Here is a 26,199-nt window from a genome sequence, read left to right on the forward strand (position 1 = left end):
TCTTAGTATATGCCTCATCCAGTCTGTTCTCTTAGTATATGCCTCATCCAGTCTGTTCTCTTAGTATATGCCTCATCTAGTCTGTTCTCTTAGTATATGCCTCATCCAGTCTGTTCTCTTAGTATAGGCCTCATCCAGTCTGTTCTCTTAGTATATGCCTCATCCAGTCTGTTCTCTTAGTATATGCCTCATCCAGTCTGTTCTCTTAGTATATGCCTCATCCAGTCTGTTCTCTTAGTATATGCCTCATCCAGTCTGTTCTCTTAGTATATGCCTCATCCAGTCTGTTCTCTTAATATAGGCCTCATCCAGTCTGTTCTCTTAGTATATGCCTCATCCAGTCTGTTCTCTTAGTATATGCCTCATCCAGTCTGTTCTCTTAGTATAGGCCTCATCCAGTCTGTTCTCTTAGTATAGGCCTCATCCACTCTGTTCTCTTAGTATAGGCCTCATCCAGTCTGTTCTCTTAGTATATGCCTCATCCAGTCTGTTCTCTTAGTATATGCCTCATCCAGTCTGTTCTCTTAGTATATGCCTCATCCAGTCTGTTCTTTTAGTATATGCCTCATCCAGTCTGTTCTCTTAGTATATGCCTCATCCAGTCTGTTCTTTTAGTATATGCCTCATCCAGTCTGTTCTCTTAGTATATGCCTCATCCAGTCTGTTCTCTTAGTATATGCCTCATCCAGTCTGTTCTCTTAGTATATGCCTCATCCAGTCTGTTCTTTTAGTATATGCCTCATCCAGTCTGTTCTTTTAGTATATGCCTCATCCAGTCTGTTCTCTTAGTATATGCCTCATCCAGTCTGTTCTCTTAGTATATGCCTCATCCAGTCTGTTCTTTTTAGTATATGCCTCATCCAGTCTGTTCTCTTAGTATATGCCTCATCCAGTCTGTTCTTTTAGTATATGCCTCATCCAGTCTGTTCTCTTAGTATATGCCTCATCCAGTCTGTTCTCTTAGTATATGCCTAATCCAGTCTGTTCTCTTAGTATATGCCTCATCCAGTCTGTTCTCTTAGTATATGCCTCATCCAGTCTGTTCTCTTAGTATATGCCTCATCCAGTCTGTTCTCTTAGTATATGCCTAATCCAGTCTGTTCTCTTAGTATATGCCTCATCCAGTCTGTTCTCTTAGTATATGCCTCATCCAGTCTGTTCTCTTAGTATATGCCTCATCCAGTCTGTTCTCTTAGTATATGCCTCATCCAGTCTGTTCTCTTAGTATATGCCTCATCCAGTCTGTTCTCTTAGTATATGCCTCATCCAGTCTGTTCTCTTAGTATATGCCTCATCCAGTCTGTTCTCTTAGTATATGCCTCATCCAGTCTGTTCTCTTAGTATATGCCTCATCCAGTCTGTTCTCTTAGTATATGCCTCATCCAGTCTGTTCTCTTAGTATATGGCCTCATCCAGTCTGTTCTCTTAGTATATGCCTCATCCAGTCTGTTCTCTTAGTATATGCCTCATCCAGTCTGTTCTCTTAGTATATGCCTCATCCAGTCTGTTATCTTAGTATATGCCTCATCCAGTCTGTTCTCTTAGTATATGCCTCATCCAGTCTGTTCTCTTAGTATAGGCCTCATCCAGTCTGTTCTCTTAGTATATGCCTCATCCAGTCTGTTCTCTTAGTATATGCCTCATCCAGTCTGTTCTCTTAGTATAGGCCTCATCCAGTCTGTTCTCTTAGTATAGGCCTCATCCACTCTGTTCTCTTAGTATAGGCCTCATCCAGTCTGTTCTCTTAGTATATGCCTCATCCAGTCTGTTCTCTTAGTATATGCCTCATCCAGTCTGTTCTCTTAGTATATGCCTCATCCAGTCTGTTCTTTTAGTATATGCCTCATCCAGTCTGTTCTCTTAGTATATGCCTCATCCAGTCTGTTCTTTTAGTATATGCCTCATCCAGTCTGTTCTCTTAGTATATGCCTCATCCAGTCTGTTCTCTTAGTATATGCCTCATCCAGTCTGTTCTCTTAGTATATGCCTCATCCAGTCTGTTCTTTTAGTATATGCCTCATCCAGTCTGTTCTCTTAGTATATGCCTCATCCAGTCTGTTCTTTTAGTATATGCCTCATCCAGTCTGTTCTCTTAGTATATGCCTCATCCAGTCTGTTCTCTTAGTATATGCCTCATCCAGTCTGTTCTCTTAGTATAGGCCTCATCCAGTCTGTTCTCTTAGTATAGGCCTCATCCAGTCTGTTCTTTTAGTATATGCCTCATCCAGTCTGTTCTCTTAGTATATGCCTCATCCAGTCTGTTCTCTTAGTATAGGCCTCATCCAGTCTGTTCTCTTAGTATATGCCTCATCCAGTCTGTTCTTTTAGTATATGCCTCATCCAGTCTGTTCTCTTAGTATAGGCCTCATCCAGTCTGTTCTCTTAGTATATGCCTCATCCAGTCTGTTCTCTTAGTATATGCCTCATCCAGTCTGTTCTTTTAGTATATGCCTCATCCAGTCTGTTCTCTTAGTATATGCCTCATCCAGTCTGTTCTTTTAGTATATGCCTCATCCAGTCTGTTCTCTTAGTATATGCCTAATCCAGTCTGTTCTCTTAGTATATGCCTCATCCAGTCTGTTCTCTTAGTATATGCCTCATCCAGTCTGTTCTCTTAGTATATGCCTAATCCAGTCTGTTCTCTTAGTATATGCCTCATCCAGTCTGTTCTCTTAGTATATGCCTAATCCAGTCTGTTCTCTTAGTATATGCCTCATCCAGTCTGTTCTCTTAGTATATGCCTAATCCAGTCTGTTCTCTTAGTATATGCCTCATCCAGTCTGTTCTCTTAGTATATGCCTCATCCAGTCTGTTCTCTTAGTATAGGCCTCATCCAGTCTGTTCTCTTAGTATAGGCCTCATCCAGTCTTACCATCTTTCAGTCCTTCACTCCCTCTCTTTTTACCTCTCTCCTTACTACTCTTGTAGAGGTTATACTGATAGAACAGAGGTTTGGTTCTCCTGATTCAGAGGGGTTGGGTTAAATACGGAAGACACATTTCAATTGAATGCATTCAGTTGTTCAACTGACTAGGTATCCCACTTTCACCTTTCCCTTTGCCTCCAGACACCAGCATGCACTGGGCACCAATCTGCTTCTCATCAGCGCTGCCACGGAGCCACGGGCCAAAACTACAGCCTTCTTTCACTTTATCAGCCCAGCGCATATCTCTCCACGCTCACTTACGAAGCTGCACCGATCACCTTCACGCATTGAAACAAACACAGCCGGTGAAACATATCCCCTTTATCACTGATAACAAATGCACGATACAAGTCCCATTTAGCATGTGATGAGGAGAATATATGTGAATATGTGTGATAATGATCCATTACGGTGTGTGTGTTTCTTTGTGGGTAATGTGTAGGATACGTGACGAGCCAGATGGAGCATATGATTGGTTCGAACTGTATCCTTGGTTTTGTGGGGGAAAGCACTCGACACTTACACTATACAGCTGTGTCAATGTTCAAAACTTCACTGCTGTTGTATATTTGTCTTGTAGTATAATACCTCATCGCTACACCAACTCATCTCTACACCACCTCATCTCTACACCAACTCATCTCTACACCACTTCATCTCTACACCACCTCATCGCTACACCACCTCATCGCTACACCACCTCATCTCCACACCACCACTTCTCTACGCCATCTCATCTCTTCTCTACGCCACCTCATCACTACACCACCTCATCTCTACACCACCTCATCGCAACACCACCTCATCTCTACACCACCTCATCGTTACACCACCTCATCGCTACACCAACACATCTCTACACCACCTTATCGCGACACGACCTCATATCTACTCCATCTCATCTCTTCTCTATGCCACTTCTTCTCTACGCCACCTCATCACTACACCACCTCATCTCTACACCACCTCATCTCTACACCACCTCATCTCTACACCACCTCATCTCTACACTACACCACCTCATCTCTACACCACCTCATCTCTACACCACCTCATCTCTACACTATGCCACCTCATCTCTACACCACCTCATCTCTACACCACCTCATCTCTACACTACACCACCTCTGCTCTACACCACCTCATCTCTACACCACCTCATCTCTACACTACACCACCTCTTCTCTACACCACCTCATCTCTACACTACACCACCTCTTCTCTACACCACCTCTTCTCTACACCATCTCATCTCTACACCACCTCATCTCTACACTACCTCTTCTCTACACTACACCACCTCATCTCTACACTACCTCTTATCTACACTACACCACCTCTTCTCTACACCACCTCATCTCTACACTATGCCACCTCATCTCTACACCACCTCATCTCTACACTACCTCTTCTCTACACTACACCACCTCTTCTCTACACCACCTCATCTCTACACCACATCAGCTCTACACTACGCCACCTCTTCTCTACACTAAGCAACCTCATCTCTACACCAACTCTTCTCTACACCACCTCTTCTCTACACCACCTCTTCTCTACACTACGCCACCTCATCTCTACACCAACTCTTCTCTACACTACACCACCTCATCTATATACCACCTCTTTTCTACACCAACTCTTCTCTACACCACCTCATCTCTACACTACACCACCTCATCTCTACACTACACCATCTCATCTCTATACCACCTCATCTCTACACCACCTCTTCTCTACACCACCTCTTCTCTACACCACCTCATCTCTACACTATGCCACCTCATCTCTACACCACCTCATCTCTACACTATGCCACCTCATCTCTACACCACCTCATCTCTACACTATGCCACCTCATCTCTACACTACCTCATCTCTACACCACCTCATCTCTACACTATGCCACCTCATCTCTACACCACCTCATCTCTACACTACCTCATCTCTACACTATGCCACCTCATCTCTCCACCACCTCATCTCTACACTACCTAGTGGTTAGAGCGTTGAAAGTTTTCTAGATCGAATCCCGAGCTGACAAGGAAAAAAATCTGTCGTTCTGCCCCTGAACAAGCCGTCATTGTAAATAAGATTTTTTCTTAACGGACTTGCCTAGTTAAATAAAGGTTAAATAAATCTCTACACAAGTAAAGCACAAACTGACAGCTTATGTAATGCCAGGAAGAATATGACACAGAAAAGAGTAGCCTATCTGGATGTCTGAAACAGAACACACCATAACACACCACAACACAACAGAACAGAAAACAACACAACAGAACAGAAAACAACAGAACAGAAAACAACAGAACAGAAAACAACAGAACAGAAAACAACACAACAGAACAGAAAACAACACAACAGAACAGAAAACAACAGAACAGAAAACAACAGAACAGAAAACAACAGAACAGAAAACAACAGAACAGAACAGAAAACAACAGAACAGAAAACAACAGAACAGAAAACAACAGAACAGAAAACAACAGAACAGAAAACAACAGAACACAATATTGTAATATATTGTAATATATGCCATTTAGCAGACGCTTTTATCAATCAACCCTGCTGTACACCCTGACTTACAGTCATGTGTGCATACATTCTACATATGGGTGGTCCCCCTGGGGCTGTACACCCTGTGATCGAACCCACTACCCTGGCGTTACCCTGCTGTACACCCTGCTGTAACCCTGCTGTACACCCTGCCATGCTCTACCAACTGAGCTACAGAAGGACCACAACACAACAGAAAACAACAGAAGATGAAGTGTTGATGAAGAATTGATGAATCAATGAGGATGTAAAAGCTATGGTGAACCATAGTCAATCAACCCTGCTGTACACCCTGCTATACACCCTGCTGTACACCCTGCTGTACACCCTGCTGTACACCCTGCTATACACCCTGCTGTACACCCTGCTGTACACCCTGTGATACACCCTGCTGTACACCCTGCTATACACCCTGCTGTACACCCTGCTGTACACCCTGTGATACACCCTGCTATACACCCTGCTGTACACCCTGCTGTACACCTGCTGTACACCCTGCTGTACACCCTGCTGTACACCCTGCTATACACCCTGCTGTACACCCTGCTGTACACCCTGTGATACACCCTGCTGTACACCCTGTGATACACCCTGCTGTACACCCTGCTGTACACCCTGCTATACACCCTGCTGTACACCCTGTGATACACCCTGCTGTACACCCTGCTGTACACCCTGTGATACACCCTGCTGTACACCCTGCTGTACACCCTGTGATACACCCTGCTGTACACCCTGCTGTACACCCTGTGATACACCCTGTGATACACCCTGCTGTACACCCTGCTGTACACCCTGCTGTACACCATGCTATACACCCTGCTGTACACCCTGCTGTACACCCTGCTGTACACCCTGCTGTACACCCTGCTGTACACCCTGTGATACACCCTGCTGTACACCCTGTACACCCTGCTGTACACCCTGCTGTATACCCTGCTGTACACCCTGCTGTACACCCTGTGATACACCCTGCTGTACACCCTGCTGTACACCCTGTGATACACCCTGCTGTACACCCTGCTGTACACCCTGCTATACATCCTGCTGTACACCCTGCTGTACACCCTGCTGTACACCCTGTGATACACCCTGCTGTACACCATGCTATACACCCTGCTATACACCCTGCTGTACACCCTGTGATACACCCTGCTGTACACCATGCTATACACCCTGCTATACACCCTGCTATACACCCTGCTGTACACCCTGCTGTACACCCTGTGATACACCCTGCTGTACACCCTGCTATACACCCTGCTGTACACCATGCTGTACACCCTGCTGTACACCCTGCTATACACCCTGCTGTACACCATGCTGTACACCCTGCTATACACCCTGCTGTACACCATGCTGTACACCCTGCTGTACACCATGCTGTACACCCTGCTGTACACCCTCCTATACACCCTGCTGTACACCCTGCTGTACACCCTGCTGTACACCCTGCTGTACACCATGCTGTACACCATGCTGTACACCCTGCTGTACACCCTGCTGTAGACCCTGCTGTACACCCTGCTATACACGATGCTATACACCCTGCGGTACACCCTGCTGTACACCCTGCTGTACACCATGCTGTACACCCTGCTGTACACCCTGCTGAACACCCTGCTGTACACCCTGCTATACACCCTGCTATACACCCTGTGGTACACCATGCTATAAAAAGAGCTTACCTTGATGGTATGCGTGGAGACTCCATACTCTTGGAGGACTTTGTGGAGCCCTGAAACATAAGCAGACAAGGAAGACTTGAGTCATTATAGCAAACATTCTCAATAGCGAGACTGCGTAGGTAGATGTCAAGCCCCCACATGCAGTTATGCTGGTTTGACAGTGAGAAAGCCAAAGCACCCCAAATGCCCTTTAACTCATAAATCACCAAAGATTTTCTTTCTCACACATTGTCTTGGTGTGAGAGTATGTTTTTGGGGCATACCCATGATCGGTTATCATAATCAGCACACAGAACACACATTCAGTATCCACCCATAAACACTAGCAACACACATTCAGTATCCACCCATAAACACTAGCAACACACATTCAGTATCCACCCATAAACACTAGCAACACACATTCAGTATCCACCCATAAACACTAGCAACACACATTCAGTATCCACCCATAAACACTAGCAACACACATTCAGTATCCACCCATAAACACTAGCAACACACATACCCATAAACACTAGCAACACACATTCAGTATCCACCCATAAACACTAGCAACACACATTCAGTATCCACCCATAAACACTAGCAACACACATTCAGTATCCACCCATAAACACTAGCAACACACATTCAGTATCCACCCATAAACACTAGCAACACACATTCAGTATCCACCCATAACACTAGCAACACACATTCAGTATCCACCCATAAACACTAGCAACACACATTCAGTATCCACCCATAAACACTAGCAACACACATTCAGTATCCACCCATAAACACTACCAACCCACATTCAGTATCCACCCATAAACACTAGCAACACACATTCAGTATCCACCCATAAACACTACCAACACACATTCAGGATCCACCCATAAACATTACCAACACACATTCAGGATCCACCCATAAACATTACAAACACACATTCAGGATCCACCCATAAACACTACCAACACACATTCAGGATCCACCCATAAACACTACCAACACACATTCAGGATCCACCCATAAACATTACCAACACACATTCAGTATCCACCCAGAACAGTCCTTTGGTACGAGTTCTTCGGAGTGTACAGTGGGTAACATATTGTAGCTCACAATTTTAATTATGTCTCTTTGGCTTCCCTGGTCAACGAGAGGTCAACGAGGCCTATACACTTCTCTGAGGGGATGTCACATGAGCGCAGGAGGGGAGACCTGTTGTTATCCATCATCGTCATCCAATACGTTAGTCTGGATAACCACACCAGATATTAGACCTGTCTTTCTTTACAGCTCCACCCGTCTTCTCTCTTTCTCTACAGCTCTACCCGTCTTCTCTCTGTCTCTCTGTCTCTACCCGTCTTCTCTCTTTCTCTACAGCTCTACCCGTCTTCTCTCTGTCTCTCTGTCTCTCTGTCTCTACCCGTCTTCTCTCTTTCTCTACAGCTCTAGCCGTCTTCTCTCTGTCTCTCTGTCTCTCTGTCTCTACCCGTCTTCTCTCTGTCTCTCTGTCTCTACCTGTCTTCTCTCTTTCTCTACATCTCTACCCGTCTTCTCTCTGTCTCTACCCGTCTTCTCTCTTTCTCTACAGCTCTACCCGTCTTCTCTCTGTCTCTCTGTCTCTACCTGTCTTCTCTCTTTCTCTACAGCTCTACCCGTCTTCTCTCTGTCTCTCTGTCTCTACCCGTCTTCTCTCTGTCTCTCTGTCTCTACCCGTCTTCTCTCTGTCTCTCTGTCTCTACCCGTCTTCTCTCTTTCTCTACAGCTCTACCCGTCTTCTCTCTGTCTCTCTGTCTCTACCCGTCTTCTCTCTTTCTCTACAGCTCTACCCGTCTTCTCTCTGTCTCTCTGTCTCTACCCGTCTTCTCTCTTTCTCTACAGCTCTACCCGTCTTCTCTCTGTCTCTCTGTCTCTACCCGTCTTCTCTCTTTCTCTACAGCTCTACCCGTCTTCTCTCTGTCTCTCTGTCTCTCTGTCTCTACCCGTCTTCTCTCTGTCTCTCTGTCTCTACCCGTCTTCTCTCTTTCTCTACAGCTCTACCCGTCTTCTCTCTGTCTCTACCCGTCTTCTCTCTTTCTCTACAGCTCTACCCGTCTTCTCTCTGTCTCTCTGTCTCTACCCGTCTTCTCTCTGTCTCTCTGTCTCTACCCGTCTTCTCTCTGTCTCTCTCTGTCTCTACCCGTCTTCTCTCTTTCTCTCTGTCTCTACCCGTCTTCTCTCTGTCTCTCTGTCTCTACCCGTCTTCTCTCTGTCTCTCTGTCTCTACCCGTCTTCTCTCTGTCTCTCTGTCTCTACCCGTCTTCTCTCTGTCTCTCTGTCTCTACCCGTCTTCTCTCTGTCTCTACTCGTCTTCTCTCTGTCTCTACCCGTCTTCTCTCTGTCTCTCTGTCTCTACCCGTCTTCTCTCTGTCTCTCTGTCTCTACCCGTCTTCTCTCTGTCTCTCTGTCTCTACCCGTCTTCTCTCTTTTTCTCTCTGTCTCTACCCGTCTTCTCTCTTTCTCTCTGTCTCTACCCGTCTTCTCATTGTCTCTCTCTGTCTCTACCCGTCTTCTCTCTGTCTCTCTCTGTCTCTACCCGTCTTCTCTCTTTCTCTCTGTCTCTACCCGTCTTCTCTCTGACTCTCTGTCTCTATCCATCTTCTCTCTGTCTCTCTGTCTCTACCCGTCTTCTCTCTTTCTCTCTGTCTCTTCCCGTCTTCTCTCTGTCTCTCTCTGTCTCTACCCGTCTTATCTCTGTCTCTAGCTCTGTCTCTTGCTCTGTCTCTCTCTCTGTCTGTCTCTGTCTCTGTCTCTCTCTCTCTCTCTCTCTCTCTTTCTCTGTCTCTCTCTCACTTTCTGTCTCTCTGTCTCTCTCTTTCTCTCTGTGTCTGTCTCTCTCTCTATGTCTGTCTCTCTCTTTCTCTCTCTGTGTCTGTTTCTCTCTCTGTGTATGTCTCTCTCTCTGTGTCTGGCTGTCTCTCTCTCTCTCTCTCTCTCTCTCTCTCTCTCTCTCTCTCTCTCTCTCTCTCTCTCTCTCTCTCTCTCTCTGTGTCTCTCTCTGTGTCTCTCTCTGTGTCTCTCTCTCTCTCGCTCTCTGTCTCTCTCTGTCTCTCTCTCTGTATGTGTGTGTGTTTCTCTCTCTCTATGTATAACTCTCTCTCTCTCTCTCTCTCTCTCTCTCTCTCTCTCTCTCTCTCTCTCTCTCTCTCTCTCTCTCTCTCTCTCTCTCTCTCTGTGTGTCTCTCAATTCAATTCAATTTACAGGTACCCTATTCTCATCAGAGAGGTCTCTGAAACCTTGAATAAGGGTTTCAAATAAGGGTTGGGAAATGACACTCTCTAATTGTCTTATATTTTTGAAATTTTGACTGGAAATTCAGCTCTGTCTTGGGTTCTGCTGTGGTGCAGTGGTTGCACAGCCTTTCCTCTACAGGGAGCCAGGTTTTCCTGTGTCTACCCTTCTTAATGACAAAGCTGTGCTCACTGAGCCTGTACTCTGTCAAGGTTTTTCTAAGGTTTTGATCGGTAACCATGGTTAAATAGTTTACCATGGTGTACTGTCAATTTAAGGCCAGATAGCACTACATTTTGCTTTTTGCTTGTGTTTCCCAATAAGTCATGTAGTTTTGTTTTGTGTTTTGATTGTGTTGTAATTTGGTTTATTCTGATTGATTGGATGTTCTGGTCTCTCTCTCTCTTTCTCTCTCTCTCTCTCTCTCTCTCTCTCTCTCTCTGTGTGTGTGTATCTCTCTCTATGTATGTCTCTATCTCTGTCTGTCTATTTAGTGGTATTTCTCTCCTAAATAAAATATGATTGACTATAATTATTTATTCCCCATAACATACAACAAAACACTGGAGACCAAATGTGGGCATTGAGCAATAAAAAGGGTGGGTAACGTGTGGGGGGTCTCCGTGGAACCCTGATCAAAACCATCTGGGAGCCTGGCTTTACAAGCAGGCCTTACAAATTAACCATCAGAGAAAATGAAGGAGGGAGGTAGAGGGGGGGGGGGACTGGTAGGTCTGAAAAGGGAAAGAAAAGGTTGCACAATAAAAGACCTTGAACAGGACATGAGGAAAAAGAGGAAACTCAGAAAAAAAAACGAAGAAGAGACAAGAGAAGAGAACATGAATTGACGGCCATTCTTGTATCCTACCTCGCTCCCTTGTCCAGGTACCCCTCCCCTCTCCCTCCTCACTGCCCTTCCTCCCTCCATTCCTACCTTCCTAAACAGGTAGCCCGTACTCCATCGCCAGGCCCCATGGAGGGAGGACAGACGTCTTCGCAGGGACCGTCCCCGGTTCATCTCTGGAGAGGAGTGAAAGACTCTCTCTCTCTCGTTTTCTCGCTGTCCTGTTCGACCCTCCTTCACAAAACTCTCCTTTTCTCTTCCAGTGGAGGAAGAAGACAAAATGCCTCCAACTCCATCAGACTCCACAGAGTGCTTGCTCTCTTTCACTCTGAGTTTGTTCCCTCCCTCCCTCCCTCCCTCCCTCCCTCCCTCCCTCCCTCCCTCCTCTCTTTCTCTCTCCAAAACTCTTCCCTCCTTCCATCTGTATCTCGTCATCTTTCCCCTCTCGGTCTCTTCCTCTCCTCTCCTCTCCTCTCAATTTGTAAATCATGCAGGGTTCTCTTACTTGTGTGGCACGACAAAAGTATAGTTCATGATGAGGCTACTTGAGGGTAAACTAACTACAGTCCAGACTGTCACTGTCCCAACTGAATGAGGTCAGAAACAACAGCAGCATCTTTGGCTTGCCATGGAATTCACAAATGACCCTATCCTGGCCTAATCTCCTATGATGTGATACTTCAATTATTGTTCAGCATTTGAGCTTATGGTCTAGTCAAGGTAAAGGGCAAACATATGTGGAAACAGAAAAACAAACACTAATGGAGAACAGAGAAGTGGGTCTTGTTCATGTAGTCATATGATAAGGGACTGTGTCGCTGAGAGACTGAGGGGCCCAGTAACAGTGGTGGGGCTGAAAGACTTCAGTGTAACCACAGAGCTAATGCCAATGACCGGCCCTAGGCGCGACACGCCCCATGATGCTTTGGTTCTTGGCAACCACTTCCTTGTTAATCTGTACAGACTTCAATTATGCCCTCAGCTGTCAAAACACACACACAAATGCAGGTAAAGAGACCTTATTAACTGACTTGCCTAGTAAAATAAAGGTAAAATAAACACACTCCACCAAACTTCCACCGCAACCACCCCACACTCCACCAAACACCCCCACCCTACAACCCCACCCTACAACCCCACCCTACAACAACCCCACCCTACAACCCCACCCTACAACCCCACCCTACAACCCCACCCTACAACCCCACCCTACAACCCCCCCTACAACCACCCCCACCCTACAACCCCACCCTACAACCCCACCCTACAACCACCCCCACCCTACAACCCCACCCTACAACCCCACCCTACAACCACCCCCACCCTACAACCCCACCCTACAACCCCACCCTACAACCCCACCCTACAACCACCCCCACCCTACAACCACCCCCACCCTACAACCTCACCCTACAACCCCACCCTACAACCCCACCCTACAACCCCACACTCCACCAAACACCCCCACCCTACAACCCCACACTCCACCAACCACCCCCCCCCACCCCACACTCCACCAAACACCCCCACCCTACAACCCCACCCTACAACCCCACCCCACAACCCCACCCTACAACCCCACACTCCACCGCAACCACCCCCACCCCACAACCCCACCCTACAACCCCACCCCACAACCCCATCCTACAACCCCACACTCCACCAATCACCCCCACCCTACAACCCCACACTCCACCAAACACCCCCACCCTACAACCCCACACTCCACCAAACACCCCCACCCTACAACCCCCCCTACAACCCCACCCTACAACCCCACCCTACAACCCCCTACAACCCCACCCTACAACCACCCCCACCCTACAACCCCACCCTACCCCCACCCTACAACCCCACCCTACAACCCCACCCTACAACCCCACCCTACAACCACCCCCACCCTACAACCCCACCCTACAACCCCACCCTACAACCCCACCCTACAACCACCCCCACCCTACAACCCCACCCTACAACCCCACCCTACAACCCCACCCTACAACCCCACCCTACAACCCCACCCCACCCTAAACACCCCCACCCTACAACCCCACCCTCCAACCAACCACCCCCCACCCCACACTCCACCAAACACCCCCACCCTACAACCCCACCCTACAACCCCACCCCACAACCCCACCCTACAACCCCACACTCCACCGCAACCACCCCCACCCCACAACCCCACCCTACAACCCCACACTCCACCAAACACCCCCACCCTACAACCCCACACTCCACCAAACACCCCCACCCTACAACCCCACCCTCCACCAACCACCCCCACCCTACAACCCCACACTCCACCAACCACCCCCACCCTACAACCCCACACTCCACCAACCACCCCCACCCTACAACCCCACACTCCACCAACCACCCCCACCCTACAACCCCACCCTCCACCAAACACCCCCACCCTACAACCCCACACTCCACCAAACACCCCCACCCTACAACCCCACCCTCCACCAAACACCCCCACCCTACAACCCCACACTCCACCAAACACCCCCACCCTACAACCCCACACTCCACCAAACACCCCCACCCTACAACCCCACACTCCACCAAACACCCCCACCCTACAACCCCACACTCCACCAAACACCCCCACCCTACAACCCCACACTCCACCAAACACCCCCACCCTACAACCCCACACTCCACCAAACACCCCCACCCTACAACCCCACACTCCACCAACCACCCCCACCCTACAACCCCACACTCCACCAAACACCCCCACCCTACAACCCCACACTCCACCAAACACCCCCACCCTACAACCTCACACTCCACCAAACACCCCCACCCTACAACCCCACACTCCACCAACCACCCCCACCCTACAACACCACACTCCACCAAACACCCCCACCCTACAACCCCACACTCCACCAAACACCCCCACCCTAAACACACCCCACCCTACAACCCCACACTCCACCAAACACCCCACCCTACAACCCCACACTCCACCAAACACCCCCACCCTACAACCCCACACTCCACCAAACACCCCTACCCTACAACCCCACAATCCACCAAACACCCCCACCCTACAACCTCACACTCCACCAAACACCCCCACCCTACAACCCCACAATCCACCAAACACCCCCACCCTACAACCCCACAATCCACAAAACACCCCCCCACCCCACCAAACACCCCCCCACCCCACCCTCCACCAAACACCCCCCACCCCACCAAACACCCCCCCACCCCACACTCCACCAAACATCCCCCTACCCCCAAACACTCCCCCAAACACCCCCCCCCTACCCCACACTCCACCAAACACCCACCCCACCCCACACTCCACCAAACATCCACCCCACCCCACACTCCACCAAACATCCCCCCTACCCCACACTCCACCAAACATCCCCCTACCCCACACTCCACCAAAACATCCCCCACCACCCCACACTCCACCAAAACATCCCCCACCCCACCAAAACATCCCCCCACTACACCACACTCCACCAAAACATCCGCCCCACCACACCACACTCCACCAAGCATCCCCCTACCCCACATTCCACCAAAACATCCCCCACCACCCCACACTCCACCAAAACATCCCCCCCCACCCCACACTCCACCAAAACATCCCCCTACCCCACACTCCACCAAAACATCCCCCCACCCCACACTTCACCAAACATCCCCCACCACACCACACTCCACCAAACATACCCCCTACCACACACTCCACCAAAACATCCCCCCACCACACCACACTCCACCAAACATCACCCCACTTACCCCACCACACTCCACCAAACATCCCCACTTACCCCACACTCCACCAAAACATCCCCCCACCACACCACACTCCACCAAACATCCCCTCACCACACCAGACTCCACCAAACATCCCCCCCCCCCACACTCCACCAAACATCCCCTCACCACCCCACACTCCACCAAACATCCCCTCACCACACCAGACTCCACAAAACATCCCCCACCACCCCACACTCCACCAAACATCCCCCACCACCCCACACTCCACCAAACATCCCCCAACCACCCCCACCACCACACAATCCACCTAACATCCCCCAACAACACCCACCCCACACTCCACCTAACATCGCCCCAACAACACCCACCCCACACTCCACCTAACATCCCCCAACATCACCCACCCCACACTCCACCTAACATCCACCCCACCACCCCACACTCCATCAAACATCCCCCAACCACCCCCACCACCCCACACTCCACCTAACATCCCCCAAACCACCCCCACCACCCCACACTCCACCTAACATCCCCCAACCACCCCCACCACCCCACACTCCACCAAACATCCCTCCAGCCACCCCCACCACCCCACACTCCACCTAACATCCCTCCAGCCACCCCACCACCCCACACTCCACCTAACATCCCCCAACCACCCCCACCACCCCACACTCCACCAAACATCCCTCCAGCCACCCCCACCACCCCACACTCCACCTAACATCCCTCCAGCCACCCCCACCACCCCACACTCCACCTAACATCCCTCCAGTCACCCCCACCACCCCACACTCCACCTAACATCCCTCCAGCATACGGAGCCCTGAAGATTGACCCCCTCCTCCTCATCCCTCCTCAGACAGACAGACATATCCCCAGTCTATTTGTTTGAGGGATGTAAAACAGGATGTCAATAGATCAGGGGGATTTGGCCCACAGTGAGTCTACATTAAATTAAACACGGGATGCCAGCGGTTTAAGCCCCCGACTTCAATGATTGAATCATAGCTATCTGATTACATCTAAGCTGTAGCGGAGTCTAAATGCATATTTCTGGTCCAAATGGGATTCCAAGTTGTAGTCAGACTAGACGTATCTGTCGTTTCTCATGTTGTTAGTCTGATTCAGACAGTTATGCAGTGATTCACACAGTCATACAGTGGTGTGTGTGTGTGTGTGTGTGTGTGTGTGTGTGTGTGTGTGTGTGTGTGTGTGTGTGTGTGTGTGTGTGTGTGTGTGTGTGTGTGTGTGTGTGTGTGTGTGTGTGTGTGTGTGTGTGGTCTTTGTTTGGCATCAGCTGATAGGGGTTGAGGGCCAGCTGTCACTTTGTTTGGAATAGGAGAAATGTGTTTATACAGTAGACAGGAGATAAACTCACTCTTTTACCTGTGGAATTGTGGAATGTAACTACAGCATGGACTTACACACATAGAAGTACACACTAACAATATACTGGCTATACAGTACACACAATATACTAGATATACATATAGCACACACACAATATACTGGCTATACAGTACACACAATATACTAGCTATACATACAGTACACACACAATATACTGGCTATACAGTACACACAATATACTAGCTATACATACAGTACACACAATATACTAGTTAAACATACAGTACTATACTATATATACACACAATACACACAATATATTAGATATACATACAGTACACACAATATACTAGTTAAACATATAGTACACACAATATACGAGTTATACATACAGTACACTTAAGCATTTCCACATTTCTGCATGCAGGCTTCCAATGGAACGTACAGATAAAAAAGCCAGCACACACAGACACCTACAGAGCCACACACAGACACACACAGACACACACAGACACACACAGAGACACAAATAGACACACACAGAGCCACACACAGACACACACAGACACACACAGACACACACAGAGCCACACAGACACACACAGACACACACAGAATCACAAATAGACACACACAGAGACACACAGACACACACAGAGCCACAAATAGACACACACAGAGACACACAGACACACACAGAGCCACATACAGACACACACAGAGCCAAATACAGACACACACAGAGCCAAATACAGACACACACAGAGCCACACACAGACACACACAGAGCCACATACAGACACACACAGGCACACACAGAGCCACAAATAGACACACAAGTGGTTTATTCCCTCTTTAAATATTGGCTGCGTCTTGGCTTTGGGTGGTGAGTCCCAATCTGTAACGTGATACTGCCTTTCTCAGACTAAATAAGACCCAGTCCAAACCTTACAGGGTGTGTAAAAGACAGTCTATGCTGTATGCTGGGATAGGTAACTCACATGGCTGGCTCTGAACTGGATAGGGGATACACACCATTAAACAAGCACACAAATTCAAACATTACAACCCAAAAAATACGTGGACAAAATTAACTAGAAGTAGCAACGGATACAGACCATATAATGGAGACATGATATACAAACCCTGGTTGTGTATTTCATTACTGTGTGTGTGTGTGTGTGTGTGTGTGTGTGTGTGTGTGTGTGTGTGTGTGTGTGTGTGCGTGCGTGCGTGCGTGCGTGTGTGTGTGTGTGTGTGTGTGTGTGTGTGTGTGTGTGTGTGACTGTGTGTGGGTGTGTAATGTGTATTTGTGTCTGTGCTTTTGTGGATGAACACAGTAGATTAGTATGTATTTACAATATACTATGCATACAGACTCTGTTTGTACCTGAGCAACATGGTTAAGAGCTGGCAGGCTTGGTATCACAATGAGAATAACACAATGACAACAACATGATGACAACAACACAATAACAACAACACAATGATAATAACATAGTGACACTAACATAATGACAGCAACACAATGACAATAATAATAACATAATGACAATAAAACAATGACAATAACAACACAATGACATTAACACGATGACAATAACAATGACAACAACACAATGACAATAACACAATGGGGCAATAGCATCCCCAATCCCTATTTTAATGGTTTGAGGTGTTTTAGCTAGAAACAATAACACACACACACACACACATAGACAATAAGATAGAGCTCAGACTCACCAAGGTCTCTACATGCTTCAGGGGGATGTCATTACCAGGTGCCTAGAAGGGTGAAGGAAGAGAGAGAGAGAGAGAGAGAGAGAGAGAGAGAGAGAGAGAGAGAGAGAGAGAGAGAGAGAGAGAGAGAGAGAGAGAGAGAGAGAGAGGGAGAGAGAGGGAGGGAGAGAGGAGGAGAGAGGAAGAGAGAGGGAGGGAGATGAAGAGAGAGGAAGAGAGAGGGAGGGAGAGGAGGAGAGAGGGAGAGAGAAGAGAAAAGTTGAGACTACTGTAAATACATTACACAACCTGTAATGTGGAAGCTTGGTTGTGATTATACCTAGGGCTGTTGCGGTAACCATATTACCACCACACCGGCGGTCACGTGTCTTGAAGGCAGTCAAATTCCACGTGACCGTGTTTAGTCACGGTAATTAGGCTCTCCAGGCTCTGATGCTGCTGATGGTCATTAGTAGCCTAACAAACTTGCTAACTGCCTGGTACTCAGCACTCTATTGTCCCTCTAATAACTCTGACACCAATGCACATGTATTAGAAAATCTAATCAAACACTTCATGAGAGTCCATGAGCTCATGTTGCTCAATATTTCAATAGGCTATGCAATTGCGGGAGAAAACAGAATGATGGCCTCTACTAAAAAGAGGAGGATCCCATCAGCTTTCTATGGACTAGGCCTACTATATTTATTTCTCAACTTCCCTAATATTAAACACATTGCTTATATTTACAACAGGAGTATAGTCTACCTGGTTGTCATGAAACCACGGGGAAAAGCTTCCTCCATTCACTATTTAAGTGATGATGTATTTTTTTCCCGCTGCCCCTGTTTTGATACAGGTGCATGATAATGGTCCATTCTAAATTTAAACAAATGTCACACATATATTATTTAGTAAATGTAAAGACAAGATTAAATAAAGAATAGTCTGATGGGTGACATTATTAGTCGATCACTTATAAATTATGTATTATCACTTCTGAATGATGTATTATCACTTGTGAATCATAGTCGCTCACCTCATGTAGCCTATATGTTTTAATAAGGTTAGTATCACACCTCAAGTAGCCTGGCCTATATGTTTTAATAAGGTTAGTATCACACCTCAAGTAGCCTAGCCCATGGGCCTATATGTTTTGATAAGGTTAGTATCACACCTCAAGTAGCCTAGCCCATAGTCCTATATGTTTTGATAAGATTTGCATAACAACTTAAGTGGTGAATTTAACTTCTAAAAATTAAGCACATTTATCCGCTTTACAAGGGCTGTAGAGCCTAAATGGCATATATACAGTATATAAGCATGGGTAGCGCTGCTTTGAGGGTGGCTGTTGTCGTTGTGTTCCTGGTTCGAGTCCAGGTAGGAGCGAGGAGAGGGACGGAAGCTATACTGTTACACTGGCAATACTAAAGTGCCTATAAGAACATCCAATAGTCAAAGATTAATGAAATACAAATGGTATAGAGGGAAATAGTCCTATAATTCCTATAATAACTACAACCTAAAACTTCTTACCTGGGAATATTGAAGACTAATTTTAAAAGGAACCACCAGCTTTCATATGTTCTCATGTTCTGAGCAAGGAACTTAAACGTTAGCTTTCTTACATGGCAAATATTGCACTTTTACTTTCTTCTCCAACACTTTGTTTTTGCATTATTTAAACCAAATTGAACATGTTTCATTATTTATTTGAGGCTAAATTGATTTTATTTATGTAATATATTAAGTTAAAATAAATGTTTATTCAGTATTGTTGTAATTGTCATCATTACAAATAAAAAAAATAAAAAAATTGGCCGATTGATCGGTATTGGCTATTTTGGGCCGCCAATAATCGGTATCGGCGTTGAAAAATCATAATCGGTCGACCTCTAGTGGACAGTTCTTCCAATATCTTCAATATGCACCTCGGAATTGGATGCGGAAGTCTGTCTTCACTTGTAGCCTGTGAGAAATACCCGATCACGTGATGAAGCACGCAGCACTCAGGGAGAAGCGCACAATGGCCACTGGACGCAAAAGGCATGGATTTTTTGGGGGGTGCATTACGGCCACACAAAGGGGATACCGGTGTGAAATTTGAGGCTTTATCAAGTGCTTGTCAAATTGTGAATGAGTGACTGATGTATTGTGTACAGCCTGAGAAAAAAAAGCATAGCTCATGCCTTTCAAGCAACTTTTTTCAGATCATCATTCAAAACATATAGCCCAACGTTTGAAGAACTAATGAAGTTACATGAATAACTCTAAATTAAGCATACAGTATAGGAGTACCTATTTCTTTGTTAACTGCTCAACACAGAATAACAGCATGTTCGCTACACTCGCATTTCGCTACACTCGCATTAACATCTGCTAACCATGTGTATGTGACAAATAAATTTGATTTGATTTGATTTGTTCAAATTGTTTGGACAAATTGTTCAATTGTATTATTCATACTATAAAATAATGCCACTGAATTCTAAGCAAATCTTGTCTGCTAAATGAACTAGTGTTGCCCATAGCCATATGGAGTAGCCAGATCAGAACCTAACATAAGGACAATTCAGAGTACACTATTCTGTTCTTCTGAAATAGACTACATTTTCTTCGTATCATGTTTCTTTAGACCTGTCTAAAAATAAATAATGGAATTATTGTGAAGGTGTAGGCTATATTACATAGATTTATTGTGACGGTGTAGGCCATATTACATGGCTCTATAGACTTTTTAAAAATGTAGACGTTCCTAAGGTCGGCACCCGTGGCTTGTAGGCTGTGTGTGGAAGCTAGGAGATACTAAATGTGTTAATGTTAAATAACGGTCAATTACCGTGAGACTGACAGGGGCGGCAGGGTAGCCTTAGTGGTTAGAGCGTTGGACTAGTGGTTAGAGCGTTGGACTAGTCTCAAGTTCAAATCTCTGAGCTGACAAGGTACAAATATGTCATTCTGCCCCTGAACAGGCAGTTAACCCACTGTTCCTAGGCCGTCATTGAAAATAAGAATTTGTTCTTAACTGACTTGCCTAGTTAAATAAAGGTTTAAAAGAAAATTTATTATATTATTATTAGATATTTATATTTATTTATTTATTTATTTATATTTATATTTATTATATATTATATATATATTATATTAAAATTTGCTTGACAATCACCGGTTGATGAAAATTTGTGACAGCCAGACTGGTTGCATTATCACCTTTTCATTCACACTTGAATGGCCAGACATAATAGTAATGGTAAACAACATCCTTTCCGTGAGTCCTGGTACTGGCTACTGACTAAAGTTCATGATGCCGTTGACCTTAACAAGGGCCAGTGGAAACAAACTAGCTCCATAACATCAAAGACCCACCACCATATTATACAGTGGGTATGGGGTTCTTTTCTGCTCATACTTTCTCATTTCAACGCCAAACCCCACCAGTGGCCAAAGAACTCTATTTTCATGTCATCTGACCAAAGCACCAGTTCCAATCCATGTGCCAATGCCGTTGAGAGAACACCAGCCGTTAACATTTGTTGGATGACATGAAAACAGAGCTCTTTGGCCACGGACACCAGGACTCTCCTAGCTCTTTGGCCACGGACACCAGGACTCTCCTAGCTCTTTGGCCACGCACACCAGGACTCTGCTAGCTCTTTGGCCACGCACACCAGGACTCTCCTAGCTCTTTGGCCACGGACACCAGGACTCTCGTAGCTCTTTGGCCACGGACACCAGGACTCTCCTAGCTCTTTGGCCACCCACACCAGGACTGTAAAATATGATGGTGGTGTTATTTTGCTTCCACTGGTCCTGGGGCCCTTGCTAATGTCAACAGCATCAATAACTTGACCCAGTGCCAGGACATTTTAGCCAAAAACCTGGTTGAAACTTGGCCTCAAGTGGATCTTCCGGCAAGACAATACCGCAAGCACACATGAAAGAAATGGTTAATTGGCAACAAAATCTACATTTTGCAATGGCCATCCATTCTCAGGACATGAAACGCATTGAAAACCTGCAGAAGAGGGCAATCCATAAGCACAGACTAACAATTCTGGATGGAGGAACGGTCTAAGATCCCTCCCAAAGTGTTCTCCAATGCATATATATATATATTTTAAAAGACTCAGTGCTGCTATCCTGACATGGTGAGGTATTGAAAGTTATTGAAAACATGGGTGTAAATTATTTTGACCCCTACCTTTTTGAGAAAAAGTATTACTTGTTCAACAAAATCTATTTCTCTGAGAAATTGTATTTGTATAAAATAATAACATTTCCCTAATCCTTTTTGAGCATACAATATAGGTCAGTATTCAAATTATTTATTTTACACAGTCATTATTTTCTCATCTTTATCAAGGATGTCAATCATTTCATATCCCACTGTATATGTGTCTGGGATCTTTGTGTCCACATGTGTATCCCACAGTGTGTGTTATAATCGGATCTGGGTAGAAATAGCAGGCAATCTGTTCGCTTTCAATTACTTCGGTGTACTTGATTTAGCCTGGTACAATGGAACCAATGATCAGCACACCAGGGAAGTTAAATCAATAGCGCCTTAAATACATAAAAATGCCTCAAATATAATTTTGACCCAGGCCTGTCATTTTATTTCTCAATAGTGTTTTGTGTGAAAAGGTGCTGTTCGTGGCCCTAGAATTCCTACGTACCTAGCTGGGGAAAAGCAGAGATGGGATACGCCTTGAGCGCGTGGGAACATCTATAAACCCTCTGTGGTAAATATTTACACTAAGAGACACATCCCTTCCATTAGCCCAGCCCAGAGAGACCATCTCATCTCCATCCCTACTACTGCCCTGTCACGCTGCTGCAGTACAACCATATACAGCCATGGGAAGAGAAAGAGAGAGAGAGAGAGAGAGAGAGAGAGAGAGAGAGAGAGAGAGAGAGAGAGAGAGAGAGAGAGAGACAGAGAGATGGGAGAGAGAAACAGGGGGAGAGAGGAGAGAGGGAGAGAAACAGGGAGAGAGAGGAGAGAGGGAGAGAAACAGAGAGAGAGGAGAGAGGGAGAAAAACAGAGAGAGGAGAGAGACAAACAGGGAGATAGAGGAGAGAGGGAGAGAAACAGGGAGAGAGAGGAGGGAGAGAGAGAGAGAGAGAGAGAGAGAGAGAGAGAGAGAGAGAGAGAGAGAGAGAGAGAGAGAGAGAGAGAGAGAGAGAGAGAGAGAGAGGGGAGAGAAAAACAGGGAGAGAGAGGAGAGAGGAGAGAAACAGGAAGAGAGAGGTGAGAGGGAGAGAAACAGGGAGAGAGAGGAGAGAGGGAGAGAAACAGGAAGAGAGAGGCGAGAGGGAGAGAAACAGGGAGAGAGAGGAGAGAGGGAGAGAAACAGGGAGAGAGAGGAGAGAGGGAGAGAAACAGGAAGAGAGAGGCGAGAGGGAGAGAAACAGGGAGAGAGAGGAGAGAGGGAGAGAAACAGGAAGAGAGAGGCGAGAGGGAGAGAAACAGGGAGAGAGAGGAGAGAGGGAGAGAAACAGGGAGAGAGAGGAGAGAGGGAGAGAAACAGGAAGAGAGAGGAGAAAGGGAGAGAAACAGGGAGAGAGAGGAGAGAGGGGAGAGCCAGGTCTAAAGGAAATACATGATGTCATTGGTCGGGGTTGTTCTGACTAGCAGGCTGGCTCTCATTAGCTTCACATTGTTGGAGTGATATGAGAAGCCACTGAGTGGGACGATAGCCTATACACACACTAACACTAGGTAAGAAGACCGGCATTAAATCTTAGGGCATTGTATCAAAGTCACAGCCAGTAGACAAGACATACACTGCCCCGACTAATATGGCAATGATGCTTAAAACCTCTAGTACAGCCACAAATACCTACTCAGAAGAGAAGTGTGTGTGTGTGTGTGTGTGTGTGTGTGTGTGTGTGTGTGTGTGTGTGTGTGTGTGTGTGTGTGTGTGTGTGTGTGTGTGTGTGTGTGTGTGTGTGTGTGTGTGTGTGTGTGTGTGTGTGTGTGTGTGTGTGTGTGTGTGTGTGTGTGTGTGTGTGTGTGTGTGTGTGTATTCTAATTTTCCATTACTCTAAAGCACACGTGTCAAGCTCATTCCACGGAGGGCCGAGTGTCTGTGGATTTTTGCTCCTCCCTTGTACTTGATTGATGAAATGAGGTCACTGATTGGTAAGGAAATCCCCTCGCCTGGTTGTCTAGGTCTTAATTGAAAGGAAAAATACTGGGTCCTGTGTGGATCAGTTGGTAAGTGTTCAATTCCCACAGTGATCACATACTGTACTGAAAGTTGTTTTGGAGAGAAGTGTCTGTGTGTAAGTGGTATATACCTACTTTATATAAAACATTGTAACCCACGTAAGAACAGTGTTGTAAAGTACTTAACTAAAAATTATTTAAAATACTACTTAATGGTATGAACACGTATCTTTACTATATATATTTTTGACAACTTTTATTTCACTACATTTATAAAGAAAATAATGTACTTTTTACTCCATACAATTTCCCTGACACCCAAAAGTAGTCGTTACATTTTGAATGCTTAACAGGACAGGAAAAGGGTCCAATTCACGCACTTATCAAGAGAATATCCCTGGTCCTCCCGTCTGCCTCTGATCTGATGGTCTCACTAAACCGCAAATGCTTCGTTTTAGAATTTTGTCTGAGTGTTGGAGTGTTGCCCTGACTATCCAGAAAGAAAAAAAAAGATTGTGCCATCTGGTTTCCTTAATATAGGAATTTGAAATAATTTAACTTTAATAATTTAATTTTACTTTTAATACTTAATTATATTTTAAAAACCAAATACTTTTAGACTTTTACTCAAGTAATATTTTACTGGGTGACTTTCACTTGTACTTGAGTCATTTTCTATTAAGGTATCTTTACTTCTACTCAAGTATGAAAATTTGGTACTTTTTCCACCACTGATTATATCATTGAACTACTAGTTTCCCATCATACAACACTGTAGAAATCATCAGCAATGACTTTTTAATATCTTAACCTGTCTGATATAACACATGTATGACAATTGGGTACTTTTTCTATGACTGTATAAGAGAAAGAGTCACATGATCCAAACAACAAAATGCACTACTGATCCGAAATAAATAGCAGGGGTGTCACACTATCCCCAGCTAACAAATCTAGGGAGAGAGAGCGTACTCGTAATGTTCCCCTAATACTTGAGTGTCCAGTTTTACATTAGTTAGGGGAACATTCTATCTATGTTAGCAAAAACCTTCTGGGAATGTTTTTAGTATGTTATGGTGTTAAAGTTAGGAGAAAATTCCCTTAATGTCAAACAGAACTTATCTAGAAGGTGGTTGCAACATTCTCAGAATATACAACATTAATGTTCTAGACACTTTTTATGGGACGTTGTAAGAACACTCGTGTGTCCCGTTTTCTGAGGGTTGGGAGAACATTCCATCAACGTCCCACCAAATGTACACAGAACTTGGTTGCCATGGATTTCAAGGAAATTGTGGAGAGATGCTCAGCTATACAGAAATAATAAATATTTATAATTTATGAGGGATAGTGGAAATGTGGTCAGAATTTGTGCTCAATGGGTATTCCTACAGATTTGAATTAGATCAGTTAGGGGCGTTGTAACTGTTGCCAAATAATAACATGAACATACACTACCAGTCAAAGGTTTTTACTATGTTCTATATTGTAGAATAATAGTGAATAAATCAAAACTATGAAACAACACATATGGATTGATGTAGTAACCAACAAAGTGTTAAACAAGTCTTTAACCCAGGACCAACGACAAACAACCTTACTACTGTCCCAATAAGGGATGTCACTAAGGCATGTGGACACCAGCACAACAACTGTCCCAATAAGATGTCAAACAACACTTACTACTGTCCCAATAAGGGATGTCACTAAGGCATGTGGACACCAGCACCAACGACAAACAACCTTACTACTGTCCCAATAAGGGATGTCACTAAGGCATGTGGACACCAGCACCAACGACAAACAACCTTACTACTGTCCCAATAAGGGATGTCATTAAGGCATGTGGACACCAGCACCAACGACAAACAACCTTACTACTGTCCCAATAAGGGATGTCACTAAGGCATG

The 26,199-nt window shown here is 45.8% G+C and overlaps 1 protein-coding gene across 1 annotated transcript in view; it reads right to left on the reverse strand.

Annotated features, from left to right (window-relative positions):
* Positions 1 to 26,199, reverse strand: part of LOC124044244 (tensin-1-like) — a 329,213-nt gene that overhangs the window by 96,128 nt on the left and 206,886 nt on the right. The window contains 2 exon segments of the mRNA XM_046363851.1: positions 7,174 to 7,223; positions 18,141 to 18,182. Of these exon segments, the coding sequence (XP_046219807.1) occupies positions 7,174 to 7,223; positions 18,141 to 18,182 (92 nt within the window).

Source organism: Oncorhynchus gorbuscha, linkage group LG09, assembly GCF_021184085.1.
Source record: "Oncorhynchus gorbuscha isolate QuinsamMale2020 ecotype Even-year linkage group LG09, OgorEven_v1.0, whole genome shotgun sequence".
In the NCBI taxonomy this organism is placed as follows: Eukaryota; Metazoa; Chordata; class Actinopteri; order Salmoniformes; family Salmonidae; genus Oncorhynchus; species Oncorhynchus gorbuscha.